Source organism: Triticum urartu, chromosome 2A, assembly GCF_056163025.1.
Source record: "Triticum urartu cultivar PI428250 chromosome 2A, HENAU_Tu73, whole genome shotgun sequence".
NCBI lineage: Eukaryota > Viridiplantae > Streptophyta > Magnoliopsida > Poales > Poaceae > Triticum > Triticum urartu.
This window is the reverse complement of record NC_141874.1, coordinates 648,019,325-648,037,056: the sequence shown is the minus strand read 5'-3', so window position 1 is coordinate 648,037,056 and position 17,732 is coordinate 648,019,325. Positions and strand designations below refer to the sequence as shown.

Here is a 17,732-nt window from a genome sequence, read left to right as displayed (position 1 = left end):
AATGGCCGAAAGACATTATATCCAGCTTCTTTGCCGCTTCTCCTTTAATACTGCTAATACGTATTCCAGAAAAAAAAATGTAATTGCTACGTAGTTGAGGAATAATAGAAGGAACAAAGAATGATGATGTCCTCGTTTTAGCCTTGCAAGGTAGATGCTGCGTAGTACAGAAATATAAAAGGAAAAAAGAATGGTGCAGTAGAACCATAGGTAGCCAAAGTTTTTTTTAGACAAAGGTAGCCAAAGTTGCACGCTACTTTCTTGCACCATTAATCAGGAAAATAGGCTGCAGCACCACGGATCGGCAGCCCGATCGCTCTCACGACAGAAAATAAGGGGGTGTTTGGTTCCAGGGACTTTTTTGTGTTGGGAATAGAAAAAGTCTTTAACAAACCAAATAGGATGGGAGGACTTTTTGTTAAAAGCCTTTAGAAGCACCTTCTTGAGAGTTTTTTTAAAAAGTCCCAAGGACTAGAAAAATTCTTAGGACTAGAGAACCAAACACCACCTAAGTCACCGGATGGCCGACCTCACAACCCAGTGCTTCAGAAGGCTCAGAAATAAGCCTGCGGAGCAGCGGCCCTTTTGATGTTGGTTCAACTTCAGCGAACAGGCGCAAATGAATGCTACGAGAGGATGGAATGATCTCACTCGTTTATACGCTTAATCGGACGGTTTAGGATCCCAAATCACTATGGAGGCTCCTAATTAGCTAAGTTATACTGTTTAGTAAATTAGGACGTTTTACGCCGGCCTTGGTCCCCTTCAATTTTTCTTTGACGACGACCACATAAAATTGTGCGTTTGGGGGAGGAACCGCCACTTGACAAACACCAGAATACGAACATACTTGTCACCGAGTGGTGAAAGGACATCTCAGATTTCACAGTATCATGCGCCACAATCAATGTACACTTTCCGAAGTGGCTACAAATTTAGTACAATGCCGGCCTTCGTTTCCTTGATCTGTCGCTGATACTGCAAAAGAGAGAGCACCGCTCTTCACCGTGGTCTAAATGGTCGGCACATGCTCTACATCGAGGAGCAGACAGCGCGCAATAATCCGCACTGTTATCCGGTCGAATTCGGCGTAACAATCACTCACTCCATATGCACAGCACGACACAATCACATGAGACCCAAGAGCGCCCTACTACACGGAAAATCAGAGCGGAACCCGCTCCTTCTTCCCGTCGCACCTCCCGATTTCCCAGCCCCACCTGCCACCCTCCTCGCGCCATCCTAATTCAATGTACAGTCCGGCCATCTCCGGCCCCGCCTAAGGCTCCTCCAGCGACGACACGGGCAGATCGCCAGCCGAATCGACGGGCCTCTGCGGCGCCGCCATCTTCGTGGTGATCTCGGCCACGACCAGCCTCGACAGCAGCAGGCCGGCGACGAGCGCCGACGCCATGAGCATCGTGAACACGCCGCTCCAGCTCTTGGCGGAGATGTACCCCGTCAGGAGCGGCCCGACGGCCGCGCCGATGGACCCCGTGCCGTCGATGATCGCCGTCACGGTGGCCAGCGCGCGGGAGTTGCCGTTGAGCGAGCTGTGCGTGCCGAGGTCGGCGGACACGGCAGTGGTGATGAGCGCGTAGGGCCCGTTCACCAGCACCCCCGTCACGAACATGAGCGCCACGTTCCACGTCAGCGAGATGCTCCCGTAGATGCGGTAGAAGAAGAGCGCCGGTATGGCCGAGAAGGTGAAGGTCGCCGCCGTCAGCGCCCGCGCGTCGAGCCGGTCGGAGATGTGGCCGGCCAGGATGCCGCCGACGACGCCGCCCACGTCGAACAGGGTCGACAGGATCCCCGCCGCGGAGTCTGACAGATATTCTCCCCCGATCTCTGAAATTCAGGAACAGAACAAAACGGTGGTCAGGTCAAAAAAAGATTCATTTTTTATCTCCACATGCCGCCAGCATAATATACAACTAGACGAACCTGTGTGGCTGAGGTAGAAAGGGAGCCAATAGAGGAACGTGTAGGCGACAAGCTTGCAGAAGAAGAGGCAGAGAGCAAATGGGGCAACGCCAGGGATTCTCCATGCCTGGATGAACCCCACTGCCTCGTCTCGTCCACTCGAATGTCCCTCCAGCAGAGGCACATCCGTGCCATTCTTCTCGTAGTCCTTCACATGGCGATCCTCCTCGACCCCGACCACCTCAGGATCAACAGGCAAGAAGAGAAACACGGCCAGCCCGACCAGCGCAATCATGGCACCGGGCACTGCAAACGACCAGCTCCACCCGAACTTCAGCATGGCAGCCGCGATCAGCGAGCCAGAAATGTTTCCCACTGAGGTGTGAGCGTTCCAGATCCCCATGATCAGCCCCCTCTTGCTCTTCCCGAACCAATTGCCGACGACCGCGACCACGGAGGGCCAGCCGGACGACTGGAACAGACCGGCGATCATCTGGACGCCGAGAAAGTAGTAGAAGCTGTGGATGTTGAGCCAGTAGCCGGCTCCGAAAGCGGCGGTGAACAGCCCGGTCCCTACCATTCCGATGGTCAGGAGGATCCTGAGATCCACCCGGTCACCCAAATGGCCGGCAAAGAACATGCCAATGGCATACACCCCAAGGAAAGCCAAGTCGATTTCGCCGAGCAGCTTGGTGCCATCCTCGCCGTTGAACGGAGCCCAGCCACTCTGGAGAGCCGTGTTGTTCGCCGCGCCTTTCAGTTCTTGAAGATACATATGGCTGGGCCAGTGCAACAAGCCCAGGTTTGTTGTCTTGGGATCAAGAACACTCTTGACAATGCTTGTGGTTTTCCTAGTGGCATGGTAACTGGCATATGACAGGAAGGTGAGCACCAACACAAGAGCCTGAGATGATCTGAAGGAGAGAGGGCCGCCACGGACACACTCGATGAGCTGAATTCCCATGGGCTTTATGCTACCCATCCTGCTTCTGCTCTCAGCGGAGGAGCCCATGAGCGAGCCTGAATTTGGCTTCTCCACAAACTGGTAGTTAATGTAGCCGGGAAGAAGGGCGGCTGGTGTTATTGCCTAATATCTGAAAAAAACCAAACACGGCAAACGTCAGAATTATCCAGATAAGATCATAAGTGCTGACCGACAGCTCGACAGAAATGTGGAACTTGGAGTTATGAAAATGAAAGTGACGGATGCAAATGCTTATTTTGCAACAAGGAGTAATGATCCTATAACAATGCTTGGATGAATTATTGGGGCCAAGGACTAGATGGTTCCTGAAATAAAATAAACACCACGCTATATTGCTACCACTTTGCACTTGCTGTCATAAGATTAGGTTGGATGTTACGAATTTTTTAGGTGGGATGATACGAGGGAAACATTGTTAAATCATTGAATCTTTTGTTTGAGCGGCCCCTGGCATCAGCATAGATATGCCTACAAATGAGCACTTTTCATCAGAATCAACCTAACAGGATAGCCAAGCGCCCAAGCTCAAAATTAAAATCAGGGACCCCCGGATTGAGCAGAGAAAACAACCACTAACTTCATACAGTTGACATTAACCTGAAATTGATTGGGAGATTTGGTCGATGGAGGGGGGCAAGATCTAATGATCACTACCAAAATCAAGAAGTGCGACTGAACTTGGATTGATCAACTGAAATAATATTACCAAGGAAACAACAAAATAGAGCTCCTTCAACCACAGCAGCAAGGCTCACCTACAGTTGAGCAACCAGCAATGGGAAGAAGAGTAGGCAGGGGGCACAGAGATGCGTGAATACGAGCCTAAGGGCACGAATGAATATAAAGGCGAAGAAGCAAGACAAGGCCGGTCTTGCAAGCAAGGCAAGGCAGCCCGACAACAGAAGCAACCGAACCAACGGATCTTACTCTATCTGAAAGAGAAAGCGGAACGAGCAGAGCGGCTAAAGTTGCCCGAAGCTATGCAACTTGCAAGACAACAGTTGAAGAGAAGTCGGGCGATCCGTTATGCCGCCATGGCCGGCATCTGCGAGAAGCCGCCTTCTTCTGACGCGGGCAGACGAAGCGGAACCGAAAGCAAGATGGGGAGGCGCCGGCATGACGGGAGCCATTACCTGCGGAGAGAGGCGCTGGAGGTTGCCCAGGAAACAGAGGATGTGTGGTCGTCTTCTTCTTCGTCTCCGGCCGGCTGTTGGGGAGTCGGGTCGTCGTGCGTGACCCGGGAGGGAGGGAGGGAGGGGCTCGGGGTCGTGGGGAGCGCGGACCGTGGAAGTGCTGAGGCGCCTCGGCCGTGGCCTCCGAGGAGGTAGCTGCTCGTGTGTTTATACCGGTGCTGGCGACAGCTTATGTTTGGCAACTCCTGCTCGTGGTGCCCGTGGGCTGCCGCTGGATCGGGTGTTTCCCCGGTCAGGTCACGCCCGCCCCTACGGTCTTCTTCTTCTTTGTGGTGCCTGATCGCTTGCTTAACGACAAGAGGCGTAATGAGCGAGTACTGTTTAGTTGACTAGCTTGTGTTATGATACAAGCTCATAAAATATAAGAGGGGGGCATGTGCCTTGAAACGTGGATGGTCCAACGGACCCAAGCGTGGGAAAAAAAATATCCATCATAAATGGTGTAAACGTGTTGCCACGTTGGGATTAAAAAGACATTGGCAATGCCGCTGCGCCAGGTCAGAAATCCCCACGTAAACTAGGAAAACGGGCATGCACACTTGGTTAGTACAAAGAGTATTTCCAAGCGCCGTGGTTGCGGTGGTGCATTTTCCTCCTCTTGTTTTTCTTCTAAAGAAGACGTCAAAACAGTGCTGTTCTCCAATAGTAGAACACCAAAGAAGCGCCAGGACTTTGAGGAGGCATGGCCAAATACGCACCCTTGGTACTTGGTAGTACTGGTAGGTCTTGCGTGCGGGAGAGCGATATCTTTCTTGCGCTAATCAAACGCGCTGCGAAATTGCTCGTCCGCCTAGCTTGTTCATACCGGGGGTGACGAGACGCACGCACGCGCCCGCCAAGGTTTCCGGGCTCGATCTCCTTCCCAGCAAAAGAAAAGAGAACGCAGATTTGCTTGCGGCCGGCTGCGACTCCAAGAATAGATTAGTCTTTCGACGAAGGGAATATTGGGAGCGGATATCCTTTTCGGGGGCGCATATTCGCGGAGCTAAAATTATATGCCTCGTACCCGATCCCAACAGCTGTGGGGCCCGCGCCGAACGCGATCCTGTGCCTCACGTCATGTGCCGCCGTTTGCTACTATTCTCTTCTCCAGTAACCCGCATGCCAACACCGCCGCGGTTTGCTAACTTTGCTTCGACGCAACGTATGATTCATCACAAATTATAGTAATAAACATTGTCAATTCCCAGCTTTTCTGAAGTCCGAATGTGCCAGAAATTATCAACATTTAACAAGGCGGAATAGTGGAAGATGAATGGTGGGAATCTGGGGGCGACCGGACGAACCTTTTGCTTTTTTGTTGTTTCGATCGCCGTGCGGTGCCCCTGCCTGCGGGCGGCCGACGTGAACCGGGGCTCGACGACTGTTGCGCGCGTGAGGGCGCAGTCGTCGTCCGACGCGGCGTGTCTGCGCATGAGATGAGACGGAGGGAATCGGGTCAGGGGAGGAAATGCAAGGGCGCGATTGATTGGCTCGGCGGTGACAGACGATAGATACCTCGATTCGTCGACGGGATCGAGCCCAGCAGGATCGAGCTCCGTCGAGCGAACGGACAAACCAGGGGGAAGAGGCCGCCCGCCTATTTATGCCAGGGGGAAATTGTGGCCTCCCTCCGGGTTTCAGGAAAAAAAAAGTGGGGAAATTAAAAGGGAAAATAGCTGGAGAAGAAAAGGTGAAAAAAATATAGATAGACATAAAAGGTGAACCGATGTGCTATTTACGTACCACGTACAGTATGACCGTGGAACAAACCGTTGTCTTTTTATGGGATGGGACTGGCTACACGTCATACGTCATCGGATGACTGGATTTTTTTTGGGGGGGCAGTCAAATTACTTTTTTGTATCATCCGGGTATGCAATGAACGGTCAGATGGCCTTCTTCTACCTCTTGCCTGGCGCTGTTTGTGATATTTCTCAAACCTCCCGCGAGTGCCAACCGAACCGCTGCATCGGCCACACGCGATGGTCTCACCCTCCTTAACCCATTCCTTTAAAGTGGAACCGTCGAACCATCCCAATTCCTTGTCGAACCCGCACCTCCCCTCCCTTCCTCCCTCCATCCTACGCAAACCGTCAACCTTCAGGCACACCTCGCCGACTTTCGTCGGCTGTTGGCTCGTTCCTGTCCGAGGCCTTGTTGGTACTCCCTCCGTCCGGATTTATTAAGCCCTTAAGCAAAAACATCATGTCCGTTTTTATTAGGCCCGCTTTGGAAACCATGTAGCTTTTCCCCTCAAATTAACTCCTGAGTGATGATATCGAGAGGTTAAACTTCAGAATCTGCGCCACGCATGCATCCCTCCACGCGCGTGAGCTTGCATGCATGCGGGTCATTGGTAGAGGCTGATGGGATGGTGACTGCATGCATGTGTCAGTAATAACTACTTCCTCCATTTCATAATGTAGTGCTTCCTCTATTCCCGTGCTTCAACTTTGACCGTAAATTTAACTACCAAGACCGATTGCGGCGGGAGCAAAAATTATATCAGTGAATTCGTATTCGAAAGAAGTTTCAATTATATAATTTTTTTCTCCCGCCGCAGTTGGTCTCGTTGGCTAAATTTATGGTCAAAGTTGGACCTCGGGAAACGTGGGCGCACTATATTTTGAAATGAAGGGAGTACTGTGCAAAACGAAGCATCAACTATCTACTGGAGAGGTTAATGCCTAAAATAACACATCCATTTGCTAGTTGCCTTGGTCCTATCAATCTTGTCTTTGGGCCCAATAAACCCGGACGGAGGAAGTACCCTGGTGCCACCATCGACATACACGGTGCAGCGGAGCGGCTGTCGATGTCTTTTCAAAGGAATCGATTGAGAGTATGGTGTTTTGGCTCGGCCTCCATGGAGGCCGAATTTTTTTAAAATTTTGAATTCAAAATTGTTGGTTTCAAAAAATCTGAAAAAATTGTACAAGTAAACAAGGATATGAAGGGTATGTGTGTATAATTTCAGGATGAAATACGTTGAAATGCGACCTGTATAAAAAAAATAAATTCATAGTCTGGGAGAATGAATAGTATCATCTGTTAGAAGCCTCAGATTTTTTGTTTTCATAGCCCTCATTTCGAAATATTTCATTTTGAAAATTTACACTTGTGCATTATGCCTTCATCTATCTCTATATCTCTTTTTAGAATTTGAATTTGCATTTACGGGCCTTCCTGAAACTCGGCCTCCAAAAGCAATTTTGGATAAACTGACCAAACATCAAATCCAGGCGATTGTCTCGGTCAGGTGTAGCGTCTATTGTACAGTGTGGAAACTGGGACGATGTTTTCGAAATGAAAAGAACTTCTTGAAAGCATGTACAGTGATTAATAAGATAATTTTATCTTAAGCTTTACATGTATTTAAAGATGATAATAAAAATATGTCTACAATAGATTATTTTTTAGTCTTATCTTTAATAACTAGCTATTCCTAAAAGCATTATGAGACATATTACACTAAGGCTAGTCATAGTGGGAGTAACTTAGCTAGTAACATAGCGCACTTTAAGAAAATTTTACTTATATGACAAGTAATTAATGAGAAGTAGTAACATAGCACTTCCCAATACAAAATGAGTCCACAAGCCAATAAATGAAGTCATCTATGACACTACTATTATGTTACTTTGCACTATGAAGATAGTAACTTAGACTAGTGTCATGTGCATGACACTAGTATAAGTTACTCCCCACTATGCTCAGCCTAAGAGATAATCTCTTGAATAAAAGAAGATAAATCTTTTTTTATGATTTCTCTTCCTTTCACGTCAATATTTATCCTAGGTGGCACATTCATTGGTAGTACATGTTCTAATCGGAAAACCAAATAGATAATGCCGGTCTGCCACGGCACGGCTCTATCTCTCTCTCTCTCTCCCTAGCAGGGACACGCGTCGCGGATATTCTACGAGTGGTCACACGCGCACCGCCAGCTTCGCACTGTCAATGATGGATCGATCGGTCGGTCATCGATGTGGTCGATCGTGTCGAAGTCGACCCGATGATCATGGGTAACGCATTTTAATTGGCTGCGCGGCACAGCTGCGCATTGTTGACCCGCCCGCGCGACACGGACGGACGCGCGCACGTACGTACGTACGGTACGCAGCGACAGCGACCAATCATGCATCGGGCCAGTAGCGCCCGCGCCGACGTCCCCGGTGGCCGGTTCACTGTGGCGCGCGCGGAGGCGGATCCGGCCCGGCTTCACCCGCCGACAAGGCGAGACGAGCCGCCCGTCGAAGCTCGAAGGGGCGCACCACGGCCGGGTCGGCGCGCGATCGAACACCTATCGCGCGAGTTCTGGGCGCGGGTGGACGCACGACCCGCGCATGGAGAGCGACCGGCCTGACGAGGAGAGGAGGCCTCGGACGGCGACGTCGCCGGGCGTTGGGAACGGACGGGTCGGCCGTGTGGAATGGTTGGAAGGTGGTGGGACGGATCTGGAAGCGGATTTGTTGGCGGCATGACTTATGGAAGCCTTTCTCTCAAGGACGGACGCCCTCGCGCGCTGCCGTGCGAGGCAACGCCGACATGTCCACGGCTGGAGTAATAGCACGGCGCACTCGCACACATGGAGCCATGGCCGGCTAATCAAGGGGCGCCATGTGACGTGATGTGATGTGACGTGACCCACGGTCTATAAGCTCGACGGCAAAATTATCATGGTAGTAGGCCTGATGCGTTTTATGGTCTTGCATGATCTGGTTTGCGCCTTGTGTCTCCGTGGGTTTCCCCGATGTTTTAGCTGCAGTAGTTGTAGTTTGTAAATAGACCCCAGGTGATATCTTTACATGAAATCGAGTGAACAGCATAAAATTACCACAATTCACGTTAAGGTTTCAAAAAACTATCAAAAAAATAATTCTTTTTGACTTAAACTATCAGAATTGGCGTCAACTATTTCAAAAAACCCAAATAGTCGACTGGTTAACATATAATCAGGTTTATGAGAGCTGGGGCCCGCACGTAAGATAACCATCGGCTTAACCGTTAACTTGCATGTGGGCCCTGCATGTCAGTGTCTCGTCCTCATATGTCCTCATTTTTTACATAATAACCCCTACACATATTTTTTAAAGCAATCAGGTCCCTGAAAGTATTTTTTTAAAAGCAATCCAGTCTCTGTAGTTGGACGTGACGGTGGCAGCCGTGAGCGGCGGCCGGTTGCGACCTGCGGCTAGTCGTGAGCCTTGACGCACGCCGACCGAGCTCCCACGCGGCCTCAGGCGGACCCCATGGCGTCGAGCGGTGCGGGGAAGAAAAAGGTGGCGGCGGCGAGTGGCCACACCAGGGATGGCGAGCAGCCGGAGGCAACAGCAGGTGGTGGCGGCAAGGGCATGCACTGGCATGTGTTCTTCCCCTGTCCCTTTACTATTTTAGATCATGGTATTTTTCTATAGAGCATGGCATTTTTTTTGTAAAGCATGACAATTTTTGTTACTCCACTGATCCCAGTTAATTTACGCAGCCTCTATACAATGTTGTATAGAGGTTGCGTCAATTAATTTGGACCAGAGGGAGTAGTAATAACATGGCCTTTTTTAGCACATATCATGGTAAATTTCTTTTTTTGTATGGCATGTTTTTAGGTATAAACATCATAACCACCTTTTTGTCTGCATACAACATTTTTAAAAATGAAGAATACTCGGAAATTTGTGTTCAAAGCATTTAGATGTTTTTCTTGACTTTCTTTCAGCTATACATATGGATGGTCACATGTCATTTTTCAAAGTTTTGTTCTTTTTTTTCAATAATGCGGCAATGGGATGGCAATACCCAGTTCCTATTTTCTAAATTTAGCATGTCAAAGTCTCTCAACTTTTTTCTGTATTTTTTGTGGGGAAGCACAATATCTGATCAACTTAAAATGTGAAGACATTTTTATTATGTACATCATGTCATTATTTGTGTTGTCTTAGCATTAGCATGAGGTCCATATCAGTTTTTAAGTTTGTGGTGAAAATTGGGCTTGTACTTTGGCTTAACTGGGCTTATTCTAGGGATGTGCATGAAAAGGGAGGGGGCCTCCCCAACGAACGTTTCTTTTAGCTGAAACACATCATTCCCTGGTTCGATGGGACCATGTCCCTTGGCACACGGTCCCCAGATATTGGCGTCCAAACCTTAAGCAAGGCATGAGCTGAACAAGAGCAGTGAAAAAGAGACTCATGTGAGGAGTTGAGAGTCTGGTAAGCAAAGTTGTGAGCATTCTCTTTCAAGTTCCTAGATAGATGATAGATAGACGAGTCCATTTATATGTTGTAATAGCTTGAATGAAATCACGAAACTTTAAGGGCCATGGGCCCATGGCAGCAACGAATGATTTAATAAAGCTTAGCGGGTTGTTTGGGGAGAAAAGGAATCAAAGATATATTATTTTCATTGAAACCCTAAGGAAGACATCCCCTTCCTCTAAATCTAAATGAAAAGAAAACAACAGCTGTAAAAAAAACTACCGACGAAGCGTGACGACGGAAAGATGAGGAGCAGAGAGCGCCCTCATGAAATGGATATGTGAATCCGGAGAGGGCATCGGACACACTGCAGAAATCTAAAGGAGGGAGCACGCAGAGTTGTTCTTGGAGATCAAGTTGGTCATGAAGAAGGTTGCAGTTCAGATCATCCTCTTACTCGATGCTATCTCCAAGGTCATCATGAAACTCGAAGCCTGGCCGAGGTAAGAGCATCTCCAATAGCAACCCTATTTTTTTAGCATGAATATAGGGTGGGGTAAAAATTTAGGGCACACAAATGTGTATTTTTGTGCACGACCAAGCGTCGTCTTCAACAACAGTCCCATAATAGAACACGAAATAGGGCCATGACTGCTCCAACAACTACCCTAATAGGGCACCGCACCACAAATTTTCTTTTTACAAATGCATATGTATTGAACAAAATATGACCTTTGAATAGAATTTAACATTGCAAGATCACCGCATACATAATTAACAACATATTAAATTGAACACCAAATCCATCCATCAATTTTGTTGGCCTTCTTCTCTTTTAGTATGCCTTAGAATAAAACATGGCATTCATAATTAGATTGAATCAAGGTATTTGTGACATACATAATAATATGATTTAACAAAATAGAGCCAAATTACATTTGAGTATCTGAATCAAACAACAACAAGGAAAGTCTTATCCAACGGATGAAGAAATTGGATTTTAGAGATCATGTGCAACTTGATCAACTTCAAAATTACTATTTTGTTGTCAGGTAAACTAAAAATACCAAATTCGTAAGAACAAAGAACCAACTGAACATGCAAAAACTTGTACATTTGCTAGCATGAATGTGCCAAAACTATGTACGCTACCCACTTTGTGCTGAACTGAACACTAGCTAGCTTGAATGTGTTGGGAAACGTTGCATGGAAAACAAAAAAAATTCTACGCACACGCAAGATCTATCCATGGAGATGCATAGCAACGAAGGGGGAGAGTGTGTTTACGTACCCTTGTAGACCGTAAGCGGAAGCGTTTCAAAACGCGGTTGATGTAGTCAAACTTTCTTCGCGCTCCAACGGATCTAGTACCAACGCACGGCACCTCCGCGTTCTGCACACGTTCAGCTCGGTGACGTCCTCCGCCTTCTTGATCCAGCAAGACGTCGAGGTAGTAGATGAGTTCCGGCAGCACGATGGCGTGGCGATGGTGATGGTGATGTGATCTCCGCATGGCTTCATCTAAGCACTATGAAAATATGACCGAGTGAGTAAACGGTGGACGGGGGCGCCGCACACGGCTAAGACAATGTTGTGTCCTTGTGTGGCGCCCCCTCCCCACACATATATAGGTGGGAGGGGGAGGTGAGGCAGCCTAGCGTAGCCAGGGAGCACCCCAAGGGGCTGGCCGCCGGCCCTAGGGCTCCTGCCCTCCTGCGCCCCCCTTTCCTTGTATGAAGAAGGGGAAGGAAAGAGGGGGGGGAGAGGGAAGGAATGGGGAGTCTTACTCCACTCTTTCCTTTCCCTCCCTCTTTACTTCTCCTCCTCATAGGGCCGGCTTCTATAGGGGCGCACCAGCCCCTTGTGGGCTGGTGTGTTCCCTCTCTTGGCCCATAAGGACCATATCTTTGCCGGGGGTGCTCGAAACTCCTTTCCGGTGACCCGATAAGTACCCAGTACCCTCCGAAACATTTCTGGTGTTCGAATATCATCGTCCTATATATCAATCTTTACCTCTCGACCATTTCGAGACTCCTCGTCATGTCTGTGATCTCATTCGGGACTCCAAACAACATTCAGTCACCAAATCACATAACTCATATAATACTATATCATCATTGAACGTTAAGCGTGCGGACCCTACGGGTTCGAGAACTATGTAGACATGACCGAGACACCTCTCCGGTCAATAACCAATAGCGGAATCTGGATGCCCATATTGGCTCCTACATATTCTACTGTAACGCCCGGATAATTATCCTACAGTGAACCTATGCTAATGATGCCATGTCACCTCCATTACTGTCGCTAATCCCGCGTTAGTTCAAAATGATTTGAATTCAAATTTGGATTTTTAACATACATCAAAACTAAAATGTTCGGTATGTGGCATAATTAAATATACTAGATTAGGTATATCTTTTGTATTTTACCAAAACTAAAATAATTAGGAAATAAGTGAAAACAGAAAAGGAAATAAAAATAAAAAGAAAAAGAACAAAGCAGAAAACAAAAAGAGAAAAGAAAGAGCACCCCCACTGGGCTAGTCGGCCCAGCTGCTAGCCAGGCCGGCCCAAACCTGTTGGGGAACGCAGTATTTCAAAAGATTTTCCTACGATCACGCAAGATCTATTTGGAGATGCATAGGAATGAGACGGGGAGTGTGTCCATGTACCCTCGTGACCAAAAGCGGAAGCGTTTAGTAACGTGGTTGATGTAGTCAAACGTCTTCACGATTCAACTGATCCAAGTACCGAACGTACGGCACCTCCGTGTTCAGCACACGTTCAGCACGATGACGTCCCTCAAGCTCTTGATCCAGTTGAGGACGAGAGAGAGTTCTGTCAGCACGACAGCGTGGCAATGGTGATGATGAAGTTACCGGCGCAGGGCTTCACCAAAGCACTACGACGATATGACCGAGGTGTTAAACTGTGGAGGGGGCACTGCACACGGCTAAGAGATTGTCTGTTGTGCTATTGGGGTTCCCCCTGGCCACGTATATAAAGGGGGGTGGGGGAGAGAGGAGGTCGGCCAGGAGGGGCGCGCCAGGGGGGTGGGGGAGTCCTACTTGGACTCCTAGTCCAAGTAGGATTCGCCCCCCTTTTCCTTTCTTCCACCGGAGGGAAAGTAAGAAGGGGGCCGCGCCCCCACCCCTTGTCCAATTCGGTTTGGGCAGGGGGAAGGCGCGCGCCACCTTGTTGCCCTTCTTCCCTCTCTCCACTAAAGCCCATTAAGGCGCATTAACTTCCCCGGGGGGTTCCGGTAACCTCCCGGTACTCCGAAAAAATGCCCGAACGTCTCGGAACCATTCCGATGTCCAAATGCAACCTTCCAATATATGAATATTTACCTCTTGACCATTTTGAGACTCCTCGTCATGTCCTTGATCTCATCCGGGACTCTGAACAAACTTCGGTCATCAAATCACATAACTCATAATACAAATCGTCGTCCAACGTTAAGCGTGCGGACCCTATGGGTTCGAGAACTATGTAGACATGACCGAGACACATCTCCGGTCAATAACCAATAGCGGAACATGGATGCTCATATTGGCTCCTACATATTCTACGAAGATCTTTATCGGTCAAACCGCATAACAACATACGTCATTCCCTTTGTCATCGGTATCTTACTTGCCCGAGATTCGATTGTCAGTATCATCATACCTAGTTCAATCTCGTTACCGGCAAGTCTCTTTACTTGTTCCGTAATGCATCATCCCGTAACTAACTCATTAGTCACATTGCTTGCGAGGCTTATAGTGATGTGCATTACCGAGAGGGCCCGGAGATACCTCTCCAATATACGGAGTGACAAATCCTAATCTTGATCTATGCCTACCCAACAAACACCTTCGGAGACACCTGTAGAGCATCTTTATAATCACCCAGTTACGTTGTGACGTTTGATAGCACACAAGGTGTTCCTCCGGCATTCGGGAGTTGCATAATCTCATAGTCAAAGGAACATGTATAAGTCATGAAGAAAGCAATAGCAATAAAACTAAACGATCATTATGCTAAGCTAACGGATGGGTCTTGTCCATCACATCATTCTCCTAATGATGTGATCCCGTTCATCAAATGACAACACATGTCTATGTTCAGGAAACTTAACCATCTTTGATTAACGAGCTAGTCAAATAGAGGCATACTAGGGACACTCTGTTTTGTCTATGTATTCACACATGTACTAAGTTTCCAGTTAATACAATTCTAGCATGAATAATAAACATTTATCATGATATAAGGAAATATAAATAGCAACTTTATTATTGCCTCTAGGGCATATTTCCTTATGTCTCCCACTTTCACTAGAGTCAATAATCTATTTCACATCGTCATGTGATTTAACACCAATAGTTCACATCTTTATGTGATTAGTTCACATCTCCATGTGACTAACACACAAAGGGTTTACTAGAGTCAATAATATAGTTCACATTGCTATGTGATTAACACCCAAAGAGTACTAAGTTTTGCTTGTGAGAGAAGTTCAGTCAACGGGTCTGCCACATTCAGAGCCGTATGTATTTTGCAAATTTTCTATGTCTACAATGCTCTGCATGGAGCTACTCTAGCTAATTGCTCCCACTTTCAATATGTATCCAGATTGAGACTTATAGTCATCCGGATCAGTATCAAAGCTTGTATCGACGTAACCCTTTAAGACGAACTTTTGTCACCTCCATAACCGAGAAACATGTCCTTATTCCACTAAGGATAATTTTGACCGCTGTCCAGCGATCCACTCCTGGATCACTATTGTATCCTCTTGCCAAACTCATGGTGAGGTACATAATAGGTTTGGTACACAACATAGCATACTTTATAGAACCTATGGCTGAGGCATAGGGAATGACTTTTCATTCTCTTCCTATTTTCTGCCGTGGTCGGGTTTTGAGTCTTTACTCAACTTCACACCTTGTAACACAGGCAAGAACTCCTTCTTTGACTATTACATTTTGAACTACTTCAAAAACTTTTCAAGGTATGTACTCATTGAAAAAACTTATCAAGCGTCTTGATCTATATCTATAGATCTTGATGCTCAATATGTAAGCAGCTTCACTGAGGTCTTTCTTTCAAAAATTCCTTTCAAACACTCCTTTACACTTTCCAGAAAATTCTACATCATTTCTAATCAACAATATGTCATTCACATATACTTATCAGAAAGGTTGTAGTGCTCCCACTCACTTTCTTGTAAATACAGGCTTCACCAAAAGTCTGTATAAAACCATATGCTTTGATCACCTTATCGAAGCATATATTCCAACTCCGATATGCTTGCACCAGTCCATAGATGGATCGCTGGAGCTTGCACACTTTGTTAGCACCTTTAGGAATGACAAACCTTCTTGTTGCATCATATACAACTCTTCTTTAAGAAATCCATTAAGGAATGTAGTTTTGACACCCATTTGCCAGATTTCATAAAATGTGGCAATTGCTAACATGATTCCGACAGACTTAAGCATCGCTACGAGTGAGAAAATATTATCGTAGTCAACACCTTGAACTTGTCGAAAACTTTTGCGAAAATTCGAGCTTTGTAGATAGTAACACTACTATCAACGTCCGTCTTCCTCTTGAAGATCCATTTATTCTCAATGGCTCGCCGATCATCAGGCAAGTCAATCAAATTCCATACTTTGTTCTCATACATGGGTCCCATCTCAGATTTCATGGCCTCAAGCCATTTCACAAAATCTGGGCTCATCATCGCTTCCTCATAGTTTGTAGGTTCGTCATGGTCTAGTAACATGACTTCCAGAATAGGATTACCATACCACTCTGCTGCGGACCGTACTCTGGGTGACCTACGAGGTTCGGTAGTAACTTGATGTGAAGTTTCATGATCATCATTGTTAGCTTCCTCACTAATTGGTGTAGGAATCACTGGAACTGATTTCTGTGATGAACTACTTTCCAATTTGGGAGAAGGTACAATTACCTCATCAAGTTCTACATTCCTCCCACTCACTTCTTTCAAGAGAAACTTCTTCTCTAGAAAGGATCCATTCTTAGCAATGAATATCTTGCCTTCGGATCTGTGATAGAAGGTGTACCCAATAGTTTCCTTTGGGTATCCTATGAAGAAACATTTCTCTGATTTGGGTTCGAGCGTATCAGGTTGAAGCTTTTTCACATAAGCATCACAACCCCAAACTTTAATAAACGACAGCTTGCGTTTCTTGCTAAACCACAGTTCATATGGTGTCATCTCAACGGAGTTAGATGGTGCCCTATTTAACTCGAATGCAACTGTCTCTAATGCATAACCCCAAAACGATAGCGGTAAATCAGTAAGAGATATCATAAATCGCACCATATCTAATAAAGTACGGTTACGAGGTCTGGATAGACCATTAATATGTGGTGTTCCAGGTGGCGTGAGTTGCGGAACTATTCCACATTGTTTCAAATGAAGACCAAACTCATAACTCAAATATTCACCTCCACGATCAGATCGTAGAAACTTTATTTTCTTGTTACGCTGATTTTCCACTTCACTCTGAAGTTCTTTGACCTTTTCAAATGTTTCATCAAGTAGATATACCCATATCTGCTTAAATCATCTGTGAAGGTCAGAAAATAACGATACCCGCCGCGAGCCTCAACATTCATCGGACCACATACATCAGTATGTATTATTTCCAACAAGTCAGTTGTTCACTCCATTGTTCCGGAGAACGGAGTCTTAGTCATCTTGCCCATGAGGCATGGTTCGCAAGCATCAAGTGATTCATAATCAAGTGATTCCAAAAGCCCATCAGCATGGAGTTTCTTCATGCGCTTTACACCAATATGACCTAAATGGCAGTGCCACAAATAAGTTGCACTACCATTATTAACCTTGCATCTTCTTCCTTCAATATTATGAAAATGTGTATCACTACAATCGAGATTCAACAAACCATTCACCTTGGGTGTATGATCACAGAAGGTTTTACTCATGTAAACAGAATAACAATTATTCTTTGACTTAAATGAATAACCGTATTGCAATAAACATGACCCAATCATATTATGCTCAACACAAACACCAAATAACATTTATTTTAAGTTCAACACTAATCCCGAAGGTAAAGGGAGTATGCGATGGTGATCTTATCAACCTTGGAATCACTTCCAACACAAATCGTCACCTCGCCCTCAACTAGTCTCTGTTTATTTTGTAACTCATGTTTCAAGTTACTAATCATAGCAACTGAACCAGTGATGACCCACAAGTATAGGGGATCTATCATAGCCTTTTCGATAAGTAAGAGTGTTGAACCCAACGAGGGCAGAAGGAAATGCTAGGCGGTTTTCAGCAAGGTATTCTCTGCAAGCACTGAAATTATCGGTAACAGATAGTTTTGTGATAAGGTAATTGGTAACGAGCAACAAGTAATAAAAGTAAATAAGGTGCAGCAAGATGGCCCAATCCTTTTTGTGGCAAAGG

General features: G+C 46.5%; 1 protein-coding gene across 3 annotated transcripts; it reads right to left on the bottom strand.

The window, feature by feature from the left end:
* Positions 1-850: 850 nt before the first annotated feature.
* On the bottom strand, positions 851-5,711 carry G3PP1 (putative glycerol-3-phosphate transporter 1). Of its 3 annotated transcripts, XM_087544727.1 has the most exons (4): positions 5,599-5,711; positions 5,388-5,508; positions 1,945-3,017; positions 851-1,848 (listed from the first exon to the last, which is right to left on the bottom strand). In XM_087544727.1, the coding sequence occupies exons 3-4, from the start codon at positions 2,933-2,935 to the stop codon at positions 1,280-1,282; spliced, it is 1,560 nt and encodes a 519-aa protein (XP_087400853.1). In that variant the 5' UTR covers positions 2,936-3,017; positions 5,388-5,508; positions 5,599-5,711; the 3' UTR covers positions 851-1,279. The 3 variants fall into 3 exon arrangements, with proteins under 3 accessions (XP_087400853.1, XP_048558793.1, XP_048558794.1); XM_048702836.2 differs by lacking the exons at positions 5,388-5,508; positions 5,599-5,711 and adding an exon at positions 4,042-4,220; XM_048702837.2 differs by lacking the exons at positions 5,388-5,508; positions 5,599-5,711 and adding an exon at positions 3,664-3,787.
* Between the last annotated feature and the right edge of the window lie 12,021 nt (positions 5,712-17,732).

Bases quoted from the DNA above. Each gene is read 5' to 3' on its own strand.
- G3PP1 (XM_087544727.1), bottom strand. From the start codon at position 2,935: ATGGGCTCCTCCGCTGAGAGCAGAAGCAGGATGGGTAGCATAAAGCCC. The intron at 1,849-1,944 runs GTTCGTCTAGTT...CCTGAATTTCAG, and splicing joins TTTCTACCTCAGCCACACAG to AGATCGGGGGAGAATATCTG.